This window comes from Octopus bimaculoides, chromosome 5, assembly GCF_001194135.2.
Source record: "Octopus bimaculoides isolate UCB-OBI-ISO-001 chromosome 5, ASM119413v2, whole genome shotgun sequence".
In the NCBI taxonomy this organism is placed as follows: Eukaryota; Metazoa; Mollusca; class Cephalopoda; order Octopoda; family Octopodidae; genus Octopus; species Octopus bimaculoides.
Window position 1 is genome coordinate 119,172,781 of NC_068985.1, and position 24,537 is coordinate 119,197,317.

A 24,537-nucleotide genomic window follows, 5' to 3' on the forward strand; every position below is an offset into this window, starting at 1 on the left:
TAGGAAATAGTCTAACTTCTACTTTAGCATTTAATTTGGGCATATAAGGCCCAGATATTCTACCCATTTTCTGTTCAAACTGGTTGAGTTCGACCACTTACACCTACTCTATACTATCATGAGATTCTAGGTTCTAACTCATTGTCTGGCACCTTAGGAAATTGTCTTATCTTCTACTTTAGCTTTGGGTTGGACACAGCCTATAAAGTGAAATTAAGTGGAAAGAAATTGTAGAGAGATGCATTGGATAGACTTTAATGTGATTCAAAACACTTACTTTATAACACATATTGTCACATTGATTCAGTTTTAGAATTATGTTAGGGGTACAAGTTTCTGAAGAATTCTCAGTTACGTAATACAATGGGATATGGAAACTGCATAGAATCCCATTGGATGGAATGAACTGCACTGTCACACACTGCCACATTGATTTTGCAGGCGGTTAACATTAAAAGTAGAAATGTCTGTAAGTAACTCATCATCAACACCTGCACTGTGCACCAGGTAAACAAGGCGATCACCTTTGGTGCTAAAGTCTGGAGACTTCACATAAATTTTGTACAACTAAGAAAGAAACAGTGCAGTTATTAATAAGAAGATTTTAAGTTAATGTATGCAAGATTTCACAGCTCTAGCAAACCCATCCTTGTATTATGCCATTTAACTCTTTAACATTTGAACCAGCCATATCAGACCCGAAAATTCTACTTGCTTTATGGTCAAACTGGCCAGATCCAGTTTCTCATACCTACCCTAAGATATCATTCTAAAAAAATAAACAATCACATCATCAAAATCTTGAAGATATGAGATAATACATGATTAATTCAAAACAATATGAATAAATAAACATCATGTTTGACGGAATCATCATCATCATTTGGACGATTTGACAGGACGGGTTTGACATTTGGGTTGGATGGTTTGAAAGGAGCTGGTCAGGAAGAATATTAAACAATTGTTAACACAATTGGGAGGATTGGAATTTACACATCATGTATCTGTGGTATTATAATTCTGTTAATGAAAGCAAAAACAAAATAGTTTAACTTACCTTATGACCTAAAAAGCGATAACCTTCCACTATAAATCCTATATCTGCAAACATGCTGGGATATTCAGGATCAAATGGTAGTTCCCTAATTGGCTACAAAATAGAAATTTGTGCTGTATACTTTAACATCATTATCATTACCATTCTAAATTGCATTCAAATCAGACTAGACAATGGAGATGGTTTTATAACATTACACTGAAAATTTAGGCTTATAAAAACTACCAACTTCAAGCAGATTAATATAATACTAGCTGGACCTGTGAAAAATTCATGGAAAACATAAAAAATGTAAACATTTGTATAAATTGTGTCCTGGTGCCATGAGAAATGTTTCTATATTGTGACACTTACAGAATACAGAAAGAAGTGTAAAACAGCTAACTATATAATCCAACCAAAATATCTCAGTTACACAAACGTATACAGAATTTAGCCTTAAAATACATCATACATATTCAAAAAACCTTCTTGGTTTAGTGACACGGAACATTCTGCTGGTATTCTTTTATTCTTTTACTTGTTTCTGTCATTTGTAAAACCTGTTGAGTCAAGTGAAATCATTGTCATGGCTGATGCCAGTACTGTATGACTGCCACTCGTGACAGTGGCAAGTAAAAAGCACTATTCAAGCATGGTTGATGCCTGTCCCACCTGACTGGCTCCCATGCCAGTGGCATGTAAAATGCACCATACGAACGTGGTCGATACCAATGCAGCCTGACTGGCTCCTGTGCTGGTGGTAGGTAGAAAGCACCATTCGAGCGTGGTCAATGCCAGTACTGCCTGACTAGCCCCTGTACCAGTGGCACATAAAAAGCACCCACTACACTCTTGGAGTGGTTGGCATTAGGAAGGGCATCCAGCTGTAGAAATTTTACCAGATCAGATTGGAGCCTGGTGTAGCCTTCTAGCTTGCCAGTCCTCAGTCAAACTGTCCAGCCCATGCCAGCATGGAAAGCAGACATTAAATGATGATGATGATGATGATGGGCGTCTTTCAGTTTCCATCTCCCAAATCCACTCGCATGTATGTGTGTGTGTGTGTGTGTGTGTGTGTGTGTGTGTGTGTGTGTGTGTATGGATGAATGGCTGGATGGGTGAGTGGATGAGCATTCACATAATTTCTATCTACCTAATTCCACTAACAAGGTACTGATCAGCCCCAAGTTTTGGTAGAGGAAGCTTTGTTCACAGTAAGATTGAACTCAGTACCATGTGGTGGTACAAGTGCACTTTTTAACCTCACAACTATAGTGGGTGGGCCAATGTATGTTTATAATATTTACATTTATTTCATATTTATCAGTAAGAGTTTTTGATATGAAGTCATTATAAATACAACACAAATAGATGTGTATTTATTTAATTGATTTAGATGTTTAATTAAGAATGCATGAAGTGGCAGCATCCATGTCACGTCTACAAAAGCCCCACCTAGTACCATTCAGATAATTACAAGCAATTAATTCTAACATTAATGAAGTGGGGTCATTAAGTATAACAAAAATGTAGAGATCTTATCCAAACTATTATTGCAGCAGCAGTAGTAGTAGTAGTAGTAGTTGTAGTTGTTAGTTGCTTGTTCGTAGGTTAGCTGTGATTGAGCCAAACTATGATCAAAGGCTTTCCAGCCATGACCATCCTCTTCTTTCTCTTTCAGCTAGATGTTATTATATTTAGGATTACATATTCAATGTGTCCACTTTTTAAAAGATAGTAAAATATATGAGAAATTTGGCTGCTATATCTGGCAAGTGGAGGCAGCTTTCTTTCATGATTTCAGGACTTGATGACAATAAAAATATTTAAGCCAACAGAGTAACCAAATAATCAGAAGAGGAAATGCTGGTAGATATTACCAATGGTACAGTGAATTAAATTACTTGAGATATGCAAGTTTTCTTTTCAGATGCATGATGCTGCTATCCCCCATCCCAGGGTTTCTCAGGCCCACACTTTCTACACCTTTAGAGTTGGCACACTTAATGTTGGAACATTGAAAGGTAGGTCTGGTGAGATTGTTGAGATGCCTGCTGAATGGAGACATGTTGATCTGTGCTGCATCCAAGAAGTAAGGTGGAGAGCAAGTTCTGCTAGGTTCCTCACAGGCAAAAAAACATAGGTATAAGATTTTCTATGAAACATGAGCTATGACTGCTGAGGACAGGCGTAGGCTTGAAAGAAATGAAGCTAGTATGCTCCGCTGGACGTGTAATGTCAGTGTGCATACATGACAATATATAAGCCCCCTATGAAAAAAGTTGGACATAAGACACATCAGGTGTGATGTACAAGAGAGACAACTGTGCTGGTATGGTCATATGTTACGTATGGATGAGGACAGCTGTGTAAAGAAGTGCCAATCTCTAACTGTGAAAGAGGTAGACCCAGGAAGACCTAGGATGAGGTGGTGAAGCAAGACCTTCAAATGTTGGGCCTAACTGAGGCAATGACAAACAACCAAGACCTTTGGAGATATGCTGTGCTTGCGAAAACACAGCAAGCTAGGTGAGATTGTAGCTATGGCCTATGCCAGTATTGCATTACCAGCCCATTTAAGGGTTTCTTTCAATTATCGGGCAATGTGCTGTGCTTGAGAAGACCTATTGAGTCAAGTGAAACTGCTGTTGTGGCCCATGTGAGTACATCCTGACTGGCACCTACACAGGTTGCACGTAAAAAGCACCATTCAAACATGGTCGATGCCAGAGCCACCAAACTGGTTCCTGTGCCGGTGGCACGTAAAAAGCACCATTTGAGTGTGGTCAATGCCAGTGCTGCTTGACTATCGCCCATGCCGGTGGCACGTAAAAAGCACGCACTACACTCTCACAGCGGTTGGCATTAGGAAGGGCATCTAGCTGTAGAAACCTTGCCAGATCAGATTGGAGCCTGTTGCAGCCTTCTGGCTTGCCAGGCCTCAGTCAAACTATCCAACCAAAGAGCATGGAGAGCAGACATTAAACAATGATGATAATGAAATTGTTGTTAACAAGATTATATAATTTGAGGACTGAGGGGACATTAGCTTTATCATTAGAGATGGAATTATTTTTATCATTTACAATTCTGGTCATGCTTGTCTGGAAAGAAAAGAAACTATGTAGAGTAAAGAGGTCTCGCAGGGGATAAGGTTATAGAAGAGACGTGTTCCAGATGCAACACTGTAGGATCAAACCTTGTAGGAAACAAAGCTATAGAAGAAGAGACTTGCTTAAGATGCAACACTGTAGAGTCAAACCTGGAACCATATGGTTATCAAGTAAACTTCTGAACCAGAAATTCACTTGCCTGTGCAGAAAAATGTTACAGTTTGAAACTTTTCCTCAGAACAAAAAACAAATGTGCATGTGTACCAAATTCTAGGGTGCATATATACCTAAAAATATTTGATCATTTTAAGGCAGTGAGCAGGCAGAATTGTAAACATGCCAGACAAAATGCTTAGTGGCATGTCATTCATCTTTATGTTCTGAGTTCAAATCCTGCTGAGGTTGACATTGTCTTTCATCCTTTCAGGGTTAATAAATTAAGTACCAGTTGAGTTCTGGGGTCAATGTAATCAATTAACCCCAGCCTCCTTCAAAATTACTGGCCTTGTACCAAAATTTGAAGCCAATATTTGATGATTTTGGCATTTATCTTGCAGGGCTGTAAACTTTCATCCTAATTTAAATGTTGACTTTAAATGGTAGGAAACTGGTGAGAAGCCTCTCTGAAGTCAATGAGCCAGCTTGAAACAACAACCAAATCCTCCCTCAAATTACAACCTAGAGTAGTGGTTCCTAAACTTTTTCTGGCTGCTCCCTCCCTGGCACTCAGGCCACATTCCTAGCACTACCCCACCATCTCATCACCACAAACACAGAGCACTTTTTGCAGCAAATTCAAAAAACTGTATTTCACAAATATAACTTAACCTAATTAACCCATTATTTTGGGTTTTTTTCATCCATTGACTCCATTTGGCCACCCCATTATCATCCCAATTTTCTTCAATGCCTCTCTGGATCTTTCCACTACCCCCAGTGACGTGGGGTGGTGCAGTATTGCCCATTTTCGGAACCACTGACCTAGAGTCTTAGATAAAGAAAAATATAGGAATCCAATGAAGTAGCCTCTATGTGGTCATTTGATCTGCATGAAAAAGCAGTAAACACCATTCTGCCATTTTACAAAAAGAAGCACAGATTGCATAATGTGGTCCTAAATTTATAAAGAATCTGGGAAAAAAGCAAGGATGGTCACAACTTCAATGCCTTTTAACACAAGTCTGCTCAATCAAGACTGACATGGGGCTAAACAGAAACAACTACAAAGAATTAATCTGGTTATTTATGCTATAATCATCATTTAACATCCATAATCCATGTTGGGTGGTTTTATAGGATCAGATGGACTGAACTGTTCTCCAGTGTCTGCTTCAACAGCTGGATGCCCTTCCTAATGCTAACCATTTTACATCATGTACTGAGGCCCTTTTTCCTGCCATTGGCACTTGCTTTAGTAATAAAATATTCTAGAGAAAGTCTATACTCCAAAAACGGTAAAACTTTGTTACTTACCCAAGAACCGAGTTCATGAGGCTGAGTTGCGTTGGCCAGTTTGAGAAAGTCAGTTTGTAAGTTCTTTGTAGCCGATTCACACTCCACGGTTATGGTTGTTATTTTGATAGAAGGCTTTGAAGAAACTGTCAATATACAAAAATACACTTTGATATGATGCTGATGCATAAATTAATTTTAATAGCGGAACATGTCAAGAAAACCTGTCATTTATATTTTACTAGCAGCTAAACCTGGTTTCATCCGGTCTGTTTAGATGATGTGGCACACACTCACATACATACCCGCATGCAGGTTGTTTTAATCGATTTTCTCTGTAAGTATGAGGGCTAGAGAAAAAATAGAAAGTGCATTCCAATCTATGCACCCGTCTCCACATGTGTGCCATTTTTCATGCAAATCCACCCAGCCGTTTGGCCGTGAACCTCAAGACAAGAAAGAATACAACGGTCGGCCAACTTCAATTTATATTATAGACAAATAATTTGTAAAAAATTTGTAAGCAAAATAAAATACATTTCCAAGAGAAATGTGAGTTATCATTTATCGATAATAATCTGTAAATATGTGCAAGAATTAATTAAAAAAATAACTTTTATATCTTACTATTTCAGTGAGATACATGAGCTTGATGGGATGAACAGAGATTTTGGATATTAGATGGAATAGTAGATAATGACATTTGCATTTCACTATCAGGCATTTTCAAGTTTCAACATTTCAATGTTTTTAAGTTTAGCATTGCTGAAAAAGATGCTTTGCAAATGTATGTAGTAGAAAACTGCAAAAGAATTTGTAAAGCCTTTTTTAGCTAGGTTTGGATGTTTCTTTGAGACATGAATCCAAAATTTCTGTAAGTTCCCCTCTTCATAAATCAATAAAAGACACTGATCATTCTTGGTTTCAGCTAGTTCTTCTTCTTTGGTAAGTGAAAAATCAACTGTTGCAGTTGCAAAAGAAATGGATTTCTGATCCAATCATAGTTTTGGATTTCAATATTTGGAAAATAATAATCAAGTATTTCTCTAAGCAATGTGAAGTGGTCAACAATTAATGAGCTGATCTCACATTTTAGCTCACACTCACAAGTTTTGGAAAACATTTCAAAATTTTACAATACGGGTGACTAGACCATAACCCACACTGCCAGATATTTTAAGCATTTCAGCGTTGATTCCTGATGGGCTGGGGGATTTCCCTGTCTTCATATCTTTAATCGTTTTATCTACCAGGTCTGTGGCACTCAGCAAGCTGTCTCACAAGAATTCCCAGTTGCCCTCTATGTCACAAGTCTGTAGCTCCTCCTCCCCCTCTTTAAATTTCTCAATGAGGATGTCTCTAAATCTCTGACCATGTGAAGAGTGCTTAAGCTTCCAAATCCTTCTTTTCCAGTGTGGTCTGTTTCTTGGCATCTTTCTGGCCTCAAATCTAAAGTCACTAATAACTAGTCTATGCTGGGGGGTACATTCTTCACCGGGGATGGTCTTTGTATTTAAGAGCAAACATGCATTCTCTGGTGCGAATGAAATTAATCTGACTAGCTGAGTCACCTGCTTGATAGGTCATCAGGTGGCTGGCTGGCTTCCTGAAGTTGGTGTTGCAGATCAATAGTTTATTTGCATCACAGAACTTCAGTAGCCTAATTCCCTCTTTGTTTTTGGAACCAATTCCATGACCCTCATGTACACCATGGAAGATACCAGGTTGCCATCCGACATGCCCATTGAAATCTCCAGCCACAAAGATGAGATCATCATCACTCATCTTTGAGATAGCCTGCAGAAAAATATCATAAAAGTGGTCCTGTTGATTTGGTAGGCGTGCTTGTAGGCATAGATAATTGTAGCTATACTATTCTGCAAGACTAGCCTGAGCTTAAGCATTCTATCGCACACCCTGACTACCTCTATGACCTTATCCACCCATTTCTCAGCAAGAAGTATGCTCACACCACCTACTCCATCACTGTTACCTTCTCAGAAGATTTTATACCTATGTACCTTGCCTGTGAGGACCCTGGCTAACGCTCCTCTCCACCTTACCTCTTGTATGCAACATATATCAACATGTCTCTGTTCAAGCATTTCTACAATCTCACTAGACCTACATTTCAATGTGCCTATGTTGACAGTGCCAACTCTGAAAATTGGGAAAAGGAGGAAATATGGGAAGGAGAGATGTTATTCAGCACCCAAAAAGAAAGTTTCCATGATTGTTTGATAGACATGTCACATTGGTTGTTTTCGCTTTTAACCCATCATCATTCAAACATGTTAAAATTGTTGCCCCTACTGGAGGTGAGAGTACGGAAGTATTGTAAATGAAAGTGTTTTGGGCATTGTAAATGTAAGCATTATGAGCATTGTCAATATAAGAGTTACTGGTGCTGCAGATATAAATAAAAATAAATATAAATATGCCAATGTTAAATTAAGTAAGTAAATAAGTGGGCTGCTATTTGGTTGGGTTAGTTCAGAGAGAGAGAAAGCAGAGATTATCGGTACAAGAGAGGAGATTACCAATATGAGAAAGGGGATTTCTGATAAGGGAAAACAAGATTTCCAGTAAGAGAAACAGGATTTCCAGTATTGATGGTGGGGGCAGGAAAGGGTGGGTGCATCATGAACAAGAAAAAATTCTTTTAAGAGAAACAGTACTAAAATATTTAGCCAAGAAACAGTATGAAAATATTTAGCCAAGAAACAGTACGAAAATATTTAGCCATAGTGAGAAACTAGGAACGGATAATTTTAGAGAGAGCGATAACAATTTGGAAGTTATTTGAAGAATTAATATAAATAATTACAGTTTACGAAAGTACATGTTAGTAATGATGTGGGATAGATGAATGAATGAATGAAACAATTAAAAACGAGAGAAATTCTTAGCTGTACATATTTGCAACTGCCAACAACAACCACACACTGGAGTAAGCTGCGTGAAAGTCTGAAGGAATTTAAAGCCTGAAAATTGTCTTCACTTCTAGTTCTCAATGGAGGTTCTAGACAACGCAAGAATTGTTCAATAATTCTGAAACATATAAAAACTATCAATTGTGCTAACCCACTGACATCTGTTGATTCGTCTAACTGCAATGCAAACATCATGTCATTATCTTGAAAAATATCCTTCATTTGCAGCTTAATGTCATTAGATATATCTTGAATTCATCTTCCAATTGTGTTATCTACCAGAGGAATTTTATTAACTACTGTCTCAAATTCAGGTCCAAAAATTGTTCGAACAATAGCACAGCAAGATTCCTTTATAATACTTTTAGCAATACATGTTGTTCCTTGTCTTTAGCAATTATTTGAGCAGCCAGGTAACTCGCTTCTTGAGCTTTGTCTATGTCTTCATTCTCTTTGTGAAGTTGAAGCCCGCATTTTTTTAGAGATTTCGCAAGTTCAATGAAGTGTTCCACTGGTTTTGTTGACAAATTTCCACGCCTAGTGTTGAAATGACACTTTAATTTGCTTGGTACCATACTTTCGTTTGCAAGTATATCTCCACAAACTAAACACAGAGGACTGTGTTTAGTTTTATATAATCTTTGTTGTATAAACGAGGCTTAAAAATGTTTTCTGAGCCCTTCTCATTCACTGATCAGTTGTTTGAGTGGCTTTCTTCATAGATGTTAAATTTCGTTCATTGGAAACGTCATCTTCTGCAACTTTTCTTTTCTTAATTAAAAACTTAACCATTTTATGGGTAATTTAATTACAATTTATGAATAAAACTAAGCTGATTTATCATAAAGTTATGATAGCTCAACATGTAATTAATATCACCAGCACTAAGCACGATGAAATTAGAAATGGCACATTGCACTTAATTAGAACACCCGGTTCCTAAGGCTAAGCCCGTTAGACTGATGAACAAGGGGCAAGTATGATATGAGTTTAATGTGATTTCATAATTATTAGTTCACTTTCAGTAATGTGCAATAGCAGTACAGGTGAGTAATAACTTTAGGCAATTTGAAAGCAGTTCCAGTGTGTTTTGCTCACTAAAACAGGTGTGGATTTGAAAATTTTTAATCAATTTTCCATTTATTTCAGACAAGAGAATAGTGCTTGCAATATGTTAATTCTTTTACACTGAATAGAATACAATGTAAATGAGCGTTATATAATGGAGATTATTTGTGCCTCTTTTCCTTTTTTTATTTTTTAATCTCGCCTTCAAACATTGAGTAGGAAACGATAGCCGGTGGGTACGTGCATTGACATGTACGCTATGCTAACAATTAAGTTAAGGAGACTAATATAAATACATCAGAACATAACCAGAATGGGGTGAAAACAGGTATATTCAAACAGCAGTGCTCTGTGGTATTCATGCCCAATTGAATTATCTCCCCTAATGTTAATGATTACTGTTGTTCGCACTCCGTCGAGGGTTCCAGTTGATCTAATCAACGGAACAGTCTGCTCGTGAAATTAACGTGCAAGTGGCTGAGCACTCCACAGACACGTGTACCCTTAACGTAGTTCTTGGAGATATTCAGCGTGACACAATGTGACAAGGCTGACCCTTTGAATTATAGGCACAACAGAAACAGGAAGAAAGTGTGAGAGAAAGTTGTGGTGGAAGAGTACAGCAGGGTTCGCCACCATCCCCTGCCGGAGCCTCGTGGAGCTTTTAGGTGTTTTCGCTCAATAAACACTCACAACGCTTGGTCTGGGAATCGAAACTGCGATCCTATGACCGCGAGTCTGCTGCCCTAACCACTGGGGCCATTGTGCCTCTACATAATGATTACCACACATTTCATATCTTACAAGAAAGATCAAAAATATATCAAAACACTAGAGGCAACAGTGATGGTGTGTGGCCAGGTGGTTTGAGTATTGCTCTCACAATTACAAGATTGTGGTTTTGATTCCTGCACTGGGTAGTGCATTGTGTTCTTGAGCAAAACATTTCATTTCACATTGTTCCAATCCACTCAGCTGTAAATGAATAACCATGTGACAGACAGACAGACATTCTGTTCGGTGGGGAAACTTGCAGTCTCAGTCACTTACACACCGTGGAAACCAGATAACCAGCCCTGTAAGTCCAAGGATTTAAGACAATAATGCCCAAGGGATTTACGACTACTACTACTACTACTACTATTGGTGGCAATATAATTGAGTAAAATCCCTGAAGGTGGTACCCCTGCATAACTGGATTCTAATGAGTGAAATCAGGAAAAGATCAACAAAAGAAGAATGTGAAACACAGTAAAAATTTGTTACAGTTAGTGTTGAAAAGACCTGAACTTTAATCATCCTACTTACCATAGGTATACAGCTTTCTGAGATTTCGGCTTATGGCATCTTCTAAAGCATCAAGTTTACAGTGTCTTGCTAGACGAACATAGTCATCAACATAGTCCACACTAATTTCTGAGGTATCTATTATGGCAACAGGTGGTAGCGGTAATAGTGGTGGTGGAAATATAAAGAAGATAAAGAAACAAAACAAATGAAAACACTGAAAATTATTCAAAATTTTGTTTTAAAAAATTATTAATGAAGATGATGATGATGATGATGATGATGATGATGATGATGATGGTGGTGAAGGCAATGACAGTGATGACAATGATAATGTTGCTGTATGCTGTTCTATAGCCTCAGGCCAACCATGAACAAGTTAGCCTATAACTGTTTCTAATATAGGCACAATTTTAAGAGAGGGAGTTGGTTGATTAAATTGACCCCAAGTACTTGACTGGTACTTTATTGTATCAACCCCAAAAGGACGAAATACAAAATTGACCTCAGCAGGATCTGAACTTAGCATTAGAACAAATACAACAATGTATTTTGGTCCAAATTAAATTCTAATGATTCTGTCCATCTACCACCAAAAGCTGACCTTATAATGAAAGGTTTTCCAGCTGTGATCAACCAATTTACAAAGTGGACTGAGTACATTTTATCTTGGAACAAACACTGGAGAAACTATCATCTCTTGTTCATGACAAAAGAGTCTTATTATTTTCACAAAGAAGATATGACTTTACATCAATATTGATGAAAGTTATGACTATAACCTTTGCAGACAGTTCCTTATTCACCCACGTATTCTTCAGCAGGAGGAATACAAATTAACATTATGGTTTTCATATGATGCATCATTGTGCAAAGAGGCACCACAAAGTATATCCAGGTGCAACATTGATTTAGAAATGTTTAATTTAAGGATTTAGATTTTGTCATTCTTCCTTCCTTGGGCCTTCATCTCTTGATGGTATCATAGGAATGCCATCATGATATGTGGTGGTGTCTTGGACATTTTGAACCAGGTGGAGCACCCTCCCCCCACTCTCCTGGTCTGAACACAGCCAATTTTTTCAAGAGAAAAGGTAAAAGCAAGGAAGTAAGAAGGAGAGAGGGAAGAAGAATATTGGACCGGTATATTATTATTAATGTGAAGGCATGTGGTTTTGTGGCTGGGGTCTTTGGGTCTTGTAAGGTCTTGAGTTCAATTCCCAGTGATGAATTGTGTCCTTGAGCAAGATACTTTATTTCATGTTCCTCTAGTCCACTCAGCTGGCAAAAATGTGTAGTACTTGTGTTTCAAATGGCCAGCTTTGTCACCTTCTGGGTCACACTGAATCTCCCTGATAACTATGTTAAGAGTGCATGTGTCTGTGGAGTGCTCAGCCACTTGCACATTAATTTCACAAGCAGGCTGTTCCATTGATCGGATCAACTGGAACCCTCGAGGTCGTAAGCGACGGAGTGCTATGTATGTCACTATTGATTCTGAAAGGATGAAAGACAATTTGAACACAGAGTGCTGGTGCAATGCAAAAAACATCCATGCCAGTGCTGCACAAAAGCGCCCAGTGCTATCTGTAAAGTGGTTGGTGTTGGGAAGGGCATCAAGCCATAGAAACCACGCCTAAACAGGCATGGAACCTGAACAGCCCTTCAGATGGTCAGCCCCTGTCAAACTGTCTAACCCATGCCAGCGTGGAAAAAGGGTGTTAAATGATGATGGTGATGGTGATAATGATGAGTACAGAGATCCAAAAAGGAATACAGCATGATATTCTAATACTTTAACAGCTTTATCAATTTGCTACTTTAAAAGAATGTATATACCAACCTGTGTATAAATGTTCTAAAAGAGCTTTGAATGCTTGCGGGTAAATCTGTGAATACAGTAAGGTGCAAAACATTTGTAAGCATAAAAACCAATATGTTTGTGTGATTGTGTATAGTTAATATGAGTGGCTTACCTGCTGGCTGTATGTACCTTTTAATTTTACTTACTTCAGTGATTTGACTGTGGTCATGTTGGGGCACCACTTTGAAAGGTATTAGTCAAATAAATTGACCTCAAGACTTTTTTTTTAAAGCTTAGTACTTATTCTATTGGTCTCTTTTGCTGAACTGTTAAGTTACGGGAGTGTAAACACACCAACATCAGTTGTCAAGCGGTGGTAGGGGACAAACACACACACACACACACACACGACAAGCTTCTTTCAGTTTTTTACTCACAAGGCTTCGGCCAGTACAAGGCTATAGTAGAAGACATTGGCCCAAGGTGCCATACAGTAGGACTGAACCTGAAACGATGTGGTTGGGAAGTAAGCTTCTTACAACACAGACACACCAGGGCGACAATACATGATTTTTCATGGGGCCTCCTAGACAAGTAGGTCATTGTAGCAGAAAACAGTACATCAAAACTCTGAGTTGTTGTCTAGCTATACAATAGCCTTGATCAAGCAGAATTTTAGTACACTTAATCTATCACCTAATTTTATACCATCTTATTACGACTTGGGTGCCTTTAGTGAAGGAGTCTACTCTGTCGCAAGTATTCAGGATAGTCTCTGTTTTGAAGATACCATTCCCTTCCTCCCAACCATGCCCTGTAAAGGATCACGGGCACTGTCTTCTCTCCTGGCAAAAAAGATAAATAAGTATTCTGGCCCATGACATCTTACCTTTTTCCAATATGCAAAGTAGTGAGCTGGCAGAAATGCTTAGCAGTATTTTATCTGCCATTACGTTCTGAGTTCAAATTCCACCTAGGTCGACTTTGCCTTTCATCCTTTCTGGGTCGATAAATTAAGTACCAGTTACGCACTGGGGGTCGATGTAAACGACTTAATCCCTTTGTCTGTCCTTGTTTGTCCCCTCTATGTTTAACCCCTTGTGGGCAGTAAAGAAATAAGAAATGTTAGCATGCCAGGCGAAATGCTTAGTGGTATTTTGTCTGTCTTTGCATTCTGAGGTCGACATTACCTTTCGTCCTTTTGGGATTGATAAATTAAGTACCAGTTGCATACTGGTGTCGATCTAATTGACTGGCCCCCTTCCCAAATATTTTGGGCCTTGCGCCTAGAGTAGAAAAGAATATGCAAGGAACTCCTTGGGAGCCATACTAACCAACATGTCCACTGTCCATTCCTAAGGTGACAGGATGCAATGTGAGCAAGATTTAGCTGCTGTTTTTAGTGAGTTAACTGACCATTTAAAGGTTCCATTGTTGACTTGAAATATCAAATTGTGAATGTATGTTTTGATGTGCTGTTCTTATGGGTATGTGCATATTTATGTCTTTGTGTTGTGTTGATCTAACTGACCATCCTGTCTTATATTCAGACTCAATATTATGTAGGACTACATTTTCCACTAGTGTCCTTTTCTTAAAGACATTATCCAATGTGTCCTTCCTTTTGTAAAACAGTAAGGTGCAATTTGAGGGAGACTTGGCTGTTATTTTTAGCAAACAGAATGACCACATAGAGCCTCCAGCATTTATTGCAGATACTGATTTCAATTTCTGGCACAAGGCCAGCAATTATGGAGGAGAGATTAAGTCAGTTAGATTAACACCAGTGTTCAACTGGTACTTATTTTATCGACCTCAAAAGGACGAAAAGCAAAGTCGACCTTGGTGGAATTTGAACTCAGAATGTAAAAATATTCTACCCAACATGCTAACAATTCTGCCAACTCACAGCCCTTGTTAACTCCAGATATTGAGCTGTGCATATATATATGGTCTGACGTGTGGTTTATACAAGTGTGTTTATAAGAATGGTTTATATATTTAAGTGAAGGTGCATGGCTCAATGGTTAGAGCGTCAGGCTCACAATCATGAGGTAGTGAGTTTGATTCCCAGACTGAGCTGTGTGTTGCATTCTTGACCAAGACACTTTATTTCACGTTGCTCCAGTTCACTCAGCTGTAGAAATGAGTTGCAATGTCACAGGTGCCAGGCTGTATCGGCCTTTGCCTTTCCCTTGGATAACATCAGTGGTGTGGAGAGGGAAGGCTGGTATGCATGGCCGACTGCTGGCCTTCCACAAACAACCTTGCCCGGACTTGTGCCTCAGAAGGGAACTTTCTAGGTGCAGTCCCAGTGTCACTCACAAACCATAGGGAGTCTTTACCCTTTTACCGTATATTTAAGTGACTGTGTTGTTGATGAAGACAAGAAAGAAATTATTTGACTAAATTGATCCTGGAAAGAAGTATAATAAAGTCAGAACTAGTGATTAGAACTCAGAACATAAATTTTCTGTGGAATAAATATGGTCAAGCATTTTGACTGAGTACTCTAATGATTCTGCCAAACAATCACATTATACAACAATAATAACAATAATAATAATCCTTTCTACTAGACACACAAGGCCTGAAATTTTGGAAGAGAAGTGGTGATGGTGGGTGGGGGTCTAGTAATTTGCATCGATGCCAGTACTCAACTGGTACTTATATTGAAATCGAATTAAATTCAATGACTGGCACCCATGCCAACGTTGTCTCCTTCACTGGAAACGAAACTCGGCCTGCGAAGACCTATTGGGGCAACTTGTGCCAGATGGCATGTGTAAAGACATTCGAGCGAGATCGTTGCCAGTGCCGCCGAACTGGCTCCTGTGCAGGTGGCACGTAAAATACACCATTTTGAGCATGGCTGTTGCCAGTACCGCCTGACAGGCCTTCGTGCTGGTGGCACGTAAAAGCACCCACTACACTCTCGGAGTAGTTAGCATTAGGAAGGGCATCCAGCTGTAGAAACTCTGCCAGATCAGATTGGAGCCTGGTGTAGCCATCTGGTTTCACCAGTCCTCAGTCAAATCGTCCAACCCATGCTAGCATGGAAAGCAGACGTTAAACGACGATGATGATGATGATGATCCTGAAAGGATGATAAACAAAGTCAGCATTGATGGGATTTGAGCTCAGAACATAAAGATAGATAAACTAGTGAGCATCCACATCCAACCTTGAATTACCTAGGCACACAAAAAGAAGGGTCTTCTCCCACCAGCGCTTAATTGGTGCTTATTTTATCAATACTGAAAAGATGAAAAGCAAAATAGACCTATGCAGGATTTGAACTCAGAACAAAGCTGGAAGAAATGTCATTAAGCATTTTGTCTGGCATGCTAATGATTCGGCCAGTTCACTGCAATAATAATGATAATAATAATATTTTCTACTATAGACACAAGGCCTGAAATTTGTGGGAAGGAGTATAGTCGATTACATTGACCCTAGTAATTGACTGGTACTTAATTTTATCCGAAAGGATGAAAGGCAAAGTCAACCCCGATGGCATTTGAAGTCGGAATGTACAGCCAGAAGAAATGCCAATATGCATTTTGTCTGGCATGCTAGTGATTCTGTCATTTCACCACATTCCAATAACCAATAATAATACCAATGGTTAATGGTTTCTGATTTAGGCACAAGGTTAGCAATTTTAAAGGGACCAGGTGAGAGACTTTTGTCTCCACCTCAATACTTGACTGGCACTTTATTTATCAACTCCAAAAGATGAAGGTAAAGCTGACCTCCACAGAATTAACTCCTACCATCACCACCTCAGTTGAGTGCAATGGAGCAATGTGAAATGACATGCCTTGCTGAAAGATAAAATTCACTGTTCAGTCCAGGAATCAAACCTGTGACAAAATAATGTGAGCCCATTACCTTAAACACTTGACCATATACCTTTACAAGTAGAATACTGAGGTTGATATACATATCCAGTTAGTTCACCATCATCAATTCATCGCAGCGAATGTTCACCATCATCAATTCACCATTTTTTTCAATAAAATAGTTTTTAATTATTAATGGTGAGATACTACAAATATATTTTCTTGGTAAACTTTTCTCCTGGTGAACTTTTCTCATGGTGAATTGATGGCGGTGAACTTATCTGTAACCATTGATATAATCAAATATCTTCTGTTCCCAAATTTGAAGCCTGTGTCTATGTTAAAAATCATTATAACTGTCTATGAATTGCATAATTAATTCATAAAATTCTTCACTAAACTCTCATCTTTGCATTTTTAAAGTAACCAAAAGAGCTTACGAGTTGGTGATTCAGATTTACATCAGATTTTTTCTTCCATTTTGTATTGAAAAGTTCAGCAAAGTAAGAGCAACGACTTGATAGAACAGCCCTGTGCGCTGAGAAACGGACCCCATGCACATAAAATATGATGTCAGAAAATGTAATGTCTTCTTGTAACCTAAAAATATAGAGAAGGAGAATGAAGTTAGACAATATTGAAAAAGAGTGGGTTGCGAGAAATTTGGCTGCTATTTTTCTAGCCCATCAATGTAAAAGTTCCACCATTGGTTTGAAGACTGTTTCTTCAGATATGCTTATCCACAATTTCTGACAACGTTTCTCAGTTTTTTTTTTGTTTTTTTTTTAACCTTCAAAAATGTAATTCCATGTATAACATGCAGTATTTCACAACTGCTAAATGAATAAATAATCAACTATAATCCAATATATTCATCATCATCAAAGTTTTCAACATCCACATTTTCATGCTTGCATGAGTCAGATGAACTTTATTGAGGTGGTTTGTTTCTATCACCAACACCTCACCTGTTTCCAAGCAAGATATTTCCCCATGGCCAAACACGTTTCTGCAGGATACTACAAATGACACTACTTGTATAACAGTGACATTCATATACACCTATTACATGTTGTCACACACACAACACACAACTAGCCAAATGAATAAACCCTGAAGAAGCTGTACTGAAAATCATAGCACTGATGTCAGTAATCTGTGCAGTGGAAACACGTGTAGGTCACAAAGATCATAAAAATAAGCTGTATAAAATTGTAAAGAGCAAATACATTTTGAGGATGAATGAGTCTCCATATTCTTTATTGCTATAATTATTGATAATATATACTCCAGACAATATTACCAATCCAGTGAAGCAAACACAGAATTACCCATCAGAGGAATTTACAGAGTGACTGATAACTAATAGTAATCATAGACATAAAATACTGATTGATTTGGTTAGTCGTAACCTGGGACTTAACTGAGAACCACCACGGTATTTTCCCAGATAATATATCCCTATAAACTCACACACACACACACACACACACACACATATACACACATACATATATACAACAGGGCTCTTTTAGTTTCTGTCCACCACCAAATCCTCTCACAAGATTTTGGTTGGCCTGGGACTATAGTACAACATACTTGTCCAAGGTATGGATGCTTTTTATGTGACATCAGCACCCATGAACCTGCAAGATTAGGATTGCTCTGCTGAAGAGGGATGAGGAGACATGCCTGTATGCAAGAACAACCATGATTTTACATATCAATAACTTAAAATAAATGAAAGATTCCAATGAAATACCTTTGCAAGTATTCATCAAATATATTTCTCTGCAGAATTTTAGCTGTAATAACTTTGAAAGACTTCAGTAGATTCCGAATCTCATTGTTTAAGGCACCATAAAGGCATCTCTCCCCATCAAAGGTATTTCTCTCACATTTAGCACCTGTACAAATAGATAATTTAACAAAGACAAACATAAACAAAAGTTATAGACTATTTGCTTTGCTTCTACATCAGCTCAGATGTTCAAAGTTTCTTTCTACCTTTAGCACACTGTAGGTGCATCAGCTCACCATAAGAGTTTTCTCCCCTGTAGTAACAAGGCAGTAGCAGGGAAAACAATTCTAGAGAAAATAGTGTACTAATGGTTAATGGTAACAATAGCCACAGGCTACATGTTCACAAAATACAACAGATAGATACACTTGTGTTAACTCTCAATATGTCGATTGCCAAAAAGTTGAATATTTCACCCACAAAGTGTTCAATTGATTGGTATATACAATTCACATCATGTTTCTCATTTATTAGTCCAATTTTTGCCTGTAACTAATGTCAAAATAGTCTTAGTCACTTAGACATACCTTTTATTCTTTTACTGGTTTACATGGGTAGTAAGTGTAAAGGATTTAAATGTAGGTAGCACAAGTAATGGTTTTATTTGTGAGTGGCAAAAGCAAAGGGTTTATCTGTGGGTGACAAAAATAATGAGTTTATCAGTAGGCAGGGTGGTAAAAGTAACAGGTTTATCTGTGGGTATCAATAATAATGAATTTATCTGTAGGTAGCAAAAGCAAGGATTTATCATAGGGTAGCAAATGTAATAGATTTATTTATGGGCAGCTGACGTAGTTTTTATATATAACTTATAGTCCTTTCAGCCAATTGTTCTCTATGAGATTGATAAAATAGTATCAGGTGAAGCACTCCAGTTCATACATATAAAAAAAAATCAACAAATTCCAGCATGAACATAGTCATAAAACTGAAACCAGTAAAATGAAGGAAGAATAAAGTGTTTTCTATAACTCTGTATAATTGTAACTGAACACAGACCATTTGATGGATCAATGTTAAGATGCTTGGAGAAGGAGATTGAATGGCTTAGAATAGAGTTTCTCATAGGCACGTGGAGATTGAAAAGGAATTCAACAAATATAAGAACTTAAAATATAATGAGAATGTAGGGCCTTTGCTGAGAATGCTGACTATGCATCTGTATGCATGTGTATGTGCAGGCTTGGGCAAGATTCTTGAGAAAGACTCAACTGAATGCAAGTTGCCCCTTTCCATGCCACTAATTTTTTATCTAAGGGAAGGTTGTCTACTTGGGTTGATACCTCTTGGCAATGGTGTTGTCACATGTGTTGCTGTCATGGCACAAAAAAGCCATCTTACCTAACTCTCTAACAATTTTGTCAATCTAATGCTCTGGATTGCTGCTTTTTTATAAACCCTGAAAAGGCAATGTTAACCCTTTGTCTGTCCTGTGTATCACATGTGGTACACAGGACATATTTCTCTGATGTTCATGCATCATATATGATACACATTCAAAATTCTTTTCAGCCACAGGAGTAACCTGGGTCTTAAGAAAGGAGTGCTTTATATCACTCAGAACCTATGATACAAGAGCCAACAAAATGTGTGAAAACAAGCATGAACAGTTAGGAAAAACTTATGAAAATATTTTGGACAGGCAATGGGTTAACTTTGGTGTGATATTAATCCTTTAGCATCCAAATCACTCATTCAATTGTAATATTTATTTATTTAGATGGTTTTGAATAAATCATGCATTACCTCATAGTTACAAGATTTCAATGATGTTATTGTTAATTTTTATAAAGACATTGTAAAATAGGTATGACAGGCTGGATATGGCCAATTTCAACAGAAAACAAGTAGAAATATTTGAACCAGATATGACTGGTTTAAACGCTAAAAGGTGAACACAATGCAGACAGTCACAGTAAATACCATGTGGTATCATAGTCAACACTTTATTAACTCTTTAATACACCACTACATAAGAAGAATGATAAGGAATAGGAGCAATGAAAATGACCTCATTTCATGGTCCAGTGAAAGAAGTATAAAAACATTATAACTAAATTCAGTAGATGCAAAGAAATAGTTTAAAAGCACTACTGATTTTAGTTTCTATCTGTTAGTAAAGGCAAACAAAGAGAAAAGAAAAGAAAAAGTGTATTACCTCGAGTCAAAAGAAAATATACAACATCAATATGACCACATAGGCAGGCATAATATCTGAAAGGAAAAAAATATTTTATAATACTAATATATACAAAGAAAATGCAGATGCAAAGATAGATAGCTAGAGATGTAGAAATCCTCTCCTTCTATGTCATATACGCTAGTTATATCTATTTATCATTCACTCTACCCTGAATTGTGGTACAATATGGACAGATTTTTGAATACCGATTAACTTTTATGTAGATATAACAATTCAAAGGATAAGCATATTACAATGGATAATACTAGGTGGACTTTTCCTTTTTTCTTTGTGATGTAATCTTGGGACTGAATATGTTTGCGACTGAAGATAGCTTTAAACCATCCTTTCTGTCAATTATATACTCATATAACGATGCAATGACTGTTTGTGTATAAAGCTTGAAACACGTGTACCGCGGAATCCTTTGTGTCTTGTTTTCATTTTACGTTTTTATGTTTTAATATATGTAGAAATATAGATAGGTAGGTAGACAAGTCCCTTTAGCATGTAAGTCAGATATGTTATTTTGACAAATATATATATATAAGACCTGTTGAGGCAAGTGAAATCAAAATCGCTGACATGGCTGATGACAGTACCGCCTGATTGGCACTCATGCCAGTGGAACGTTAAAAGCACCATCTGACCATGATTGTTGCCAGGATCACCTTACTGGCACATGTGCTAGTGGCACGTGAAAAACAACATTCGAGCATGGTCGTTGCCAGTACCGCCCGACTGGCTCCCGTGCAGGTGGCACGTAAAAAACACCTTTTGAGCATGGTCGTTGCCAGTACTGCCTGACTGGCCCTAGTGCCGGTGGTATGTAAAAGCACCCACTAGACTCTCGGAGTGGTTGACATTAGGAAGGGCATCCAGCTGTAGAAACTTTGCCAGATCAGAATGGAGCCTGGTGCAACCTTCTGGCTCGCCAGTCTTCAGTCAAACCGTCCAACCCATGCCAGCATGGAAAGCAGGTGTTAAATGATGATGATGATAATATATTAGAGTAAAAATCAAAAACCAAGGCAGAATGAGTATCTCAAGTCATTTAGAATAATTTAATTAGGGTAAGGTGAATTTGAAGTCTTACAACCATTTCTGGGATTACCCAAGTGGTAGGTTAACATGTCCACACACTGGGTATTCTGTCATCAGAGACAAGGTATGAATATTTTAGACTGGGAAAATTTACAGTTTACGATGAAGGAATAAAATTCACAGTTTATAAGGAATAAAACAGAATAAAGGAATAAATAGAAGAATAAAGAGTAAAGGTAGTTAGAAGAATATAGGCAGGAGAATAATGTTCACAACTCATCTTTTTCCACTCTTATATAATATATACCTGCTAAAACGAAACGCTAATACAGAACCCTCATTTTATCAATATAAAACCTATATCAAATATTCATATACCTTCCCCTCTTTCTCAACATATTTTTTTAGATAATTTTTGGACCTTTACTCAATATACACATATATATACATTATTTGTAAATAATCTATTTTTTCTTTCACAATATGTACTTAGATACACCCCTCTCTCACCTATTCTAAATATTAGTATTATTATTATTATCATTAACTATTGTCAATCTGTATGATACTTTTTACTTTTATTTTTGATATATGCAAACACCTTTTAATACTTTTCGGTGACTATTTTGCCCTTATATATCTTTTCCCCCTCTTTTCTTCTTATTCGTAACCTATTCCAGTTGTATAATGTGTATATATATTTTTTAAAAACTACTTCTCTTAACTATCCCAATTTTTATTTCTTAAATTTTAAAAATTATTTTGGGTTTCTTACAAATCTACCTATATTAATCAAAATCTTACAGATGATGTGCTTATGCTTACAGTAATTCTAGGTGCACAACAATCACTTCCACAAAATGTACACACTCTCATAGATATAGTTTATTTATCATTGGTTATACACATAAATAGATTTATAGTACTTCCACCTTTTTTTTCCTCTTTATTATTTATTATTATTAATATTATTTTTATTTATGTCATAATTATTATTACTGCTTTTAACGTTTTATTTTTCAACTTTATATTAACACCGGTTAATATAATTAATATATTATATTAATAGGCACAGGAGTGGCTGTGTGGTAAGTAGTTTGCTTACCAACCACATGGTTCTGGGTTCAGTCCCACTGCGTGGCACCTTGGGCAAGTGTCTTCTACTATAGCCTCGGGCCAACCAAAGCCTTGTGAGTGGATTTGGTAGACGGAAACTGAAAGAAGCCCGTCGTATATATGTATATATATATGTATGTGTGTATATGTTTGTGTGTCTGTGTTTGTCACCCCAATTTCACTTGACAACCGAGGCTGGTGTGTTTACGTCCCCATAACTTAGCGGTTTGGCAAAAAGAGACCGATAGAATAAGTACTAGGCTTACAAAGATTTGCTCGACTAAAAGGTGGTGCCCCCGCACTGCCGCAGTCAAATGACTGAAACAAGTAAAAGAGTAAAGAGAGAGAGTATACATTATATTCTATATTTTACTTATAAAGTTTATACATATACTTATATGTCATATATTACACATATTATTATACACAGGTATATGGGGGTGTACATATGTGTGTATATATCTGCATATGTACACATGTAAATATACATATGTGCACATATCTTTTTACCTTATTTCGTAGATTTGTTCCTTTCAAATGCATCAGTATACAACATATATATATACATACTTTGAAATAATATGCTTCTCTTATATAGATTTATATATATGAATTACTTCTCGTATCTTTATTATACTTATTTTTTCGCACCTATCACTCCAAGATAATAAAAATATTTTTCTTACATCTGCTTTCACCATAACGTTATGAAAGTTAGAAAATTCATCATCATCGTTTAACGTCCGCTTTCCATGCTAGCATGGGTTGGACAAAATTATTTATAAAACTATCTCTACGGTTTTCTACCTCTTTTATCCATAACTAGATTCTCAATTCATATTGTAATTTTTTTAATATCTAACATAGTTAACACTAAAATATAGAAACGTGAAATTCTCCGAAAAATCTTTCTTACAAATATATCTTAGTTCGTCTCCCCTACATTGTGATCTTATTCAACCTCTCCAAAAAAAAAAAAAACTCATTTATCACCATACGTGGGTTTTTTTTTTTTTCAATAATTTTAACCACAGCAAGTATTTTCTTTCTCGATTCTATCATATTAACAACTATTCTTCTTTTTTTATTCCTTCCTCTTAGACTCATTTCACACAAATATAATGCTTTTTAACTAATAATAAATCTTTTTTCCCCATTGTATTAACCTAATAATTACTCCCTCACAACTCCAAATCTTCTTTTCATTTGAATTTCAAGTAACTTATATAAAATTATATCAATTATTCGAATTTCTTACTCATGGAATTTTTTTTAAACAATTTCTTTTTAATATACACCATAATTTATTTTCATTATATGCTACTCATAACTGTCAAATTATATATAAGCGTCCCATTGGATGCTTATTTATATATATTTATCTATACATATAAATCTGACATGGGCAATTCTTTCTTGTCTTGGAATTCATGGTGAAACGACTGGGTGGAATTGCGCAAAAAATTACACAGATGTGTAGAATGATCCAGTGGTGATGCTGGGCTTTGTATTGTTTCATAGCTCCCATGGTTACCGAGATAATCTTCTATAATAATACTCTTGTGTTTATGAATGAGAAAGGAAGGGGGTGATGTCATATTTTTTTCATAGCTCCCATGGTTACCGAGATAATCTACTATAACAATACTCTTGTGTTTATGAATGAGAAAGGAAGGGGCGATAGATGATTAAGGAAGGAAGGGGTGATGTCAGACTTGGTAGTGGGATGATGAAAATTGTACGCTGACAAATTTAATATGAAGAATCTTTATTAGAAATCGAACTTTACAAAGTAAAGGATGAAATAGAACTCAACTTTTTCTCATATATATATAGATATATATATATATATA

The 24,537-nt window shown here is 36.9% G+C and overlaps 1 protein-coding gene across 1 annotated transcript in view; it reads right to left on the reverse strand.

Moving 5' to 3' along the window:
* Positions 1 to 24,537, reverse strand: part of LOC106875244 (ankyrin repeat and BTB/POZ domain-containing protein 1) — a 41,672-nt gene that overhangs the window by 6,709 nt on the left and 10,426 nt on the right. The window contains exons 3-9 of the mRNA XM_014923309.2: positions 20,501 to 20,556; positions 18,304 to 18,448; positions 16,982 to 17,141; positions 12,736 to 12,781; positions 10,914 to 11,030; positions 5,626 to 5,750; positions 1,058 to 1,150 (exon numbers count right to left, since the gene is read on the reverse strand). Of these exons, the coding sequence (XP_014778795.1) occupies positions 1,058 to 1,150; positions 5,626 to 5,750; positions 10,914 to 11,030; positions 12,736 to 12,781; positions 16,982 to 17,141; positions 18,304 to 18,448; positions 20,501 to 20,556 (742 nt within the window). The remainder of the gene's footprint in view (positions 1 to 1,057; positions 1,151 to 5,625; positions 5,751 to 10,913; positions 11,031 to 12,735; positions 12,782 to 16,981; positions 17,142 to 18,303; positions 18,449 to 20,500; positions 20,557 to 24,537) is intronic.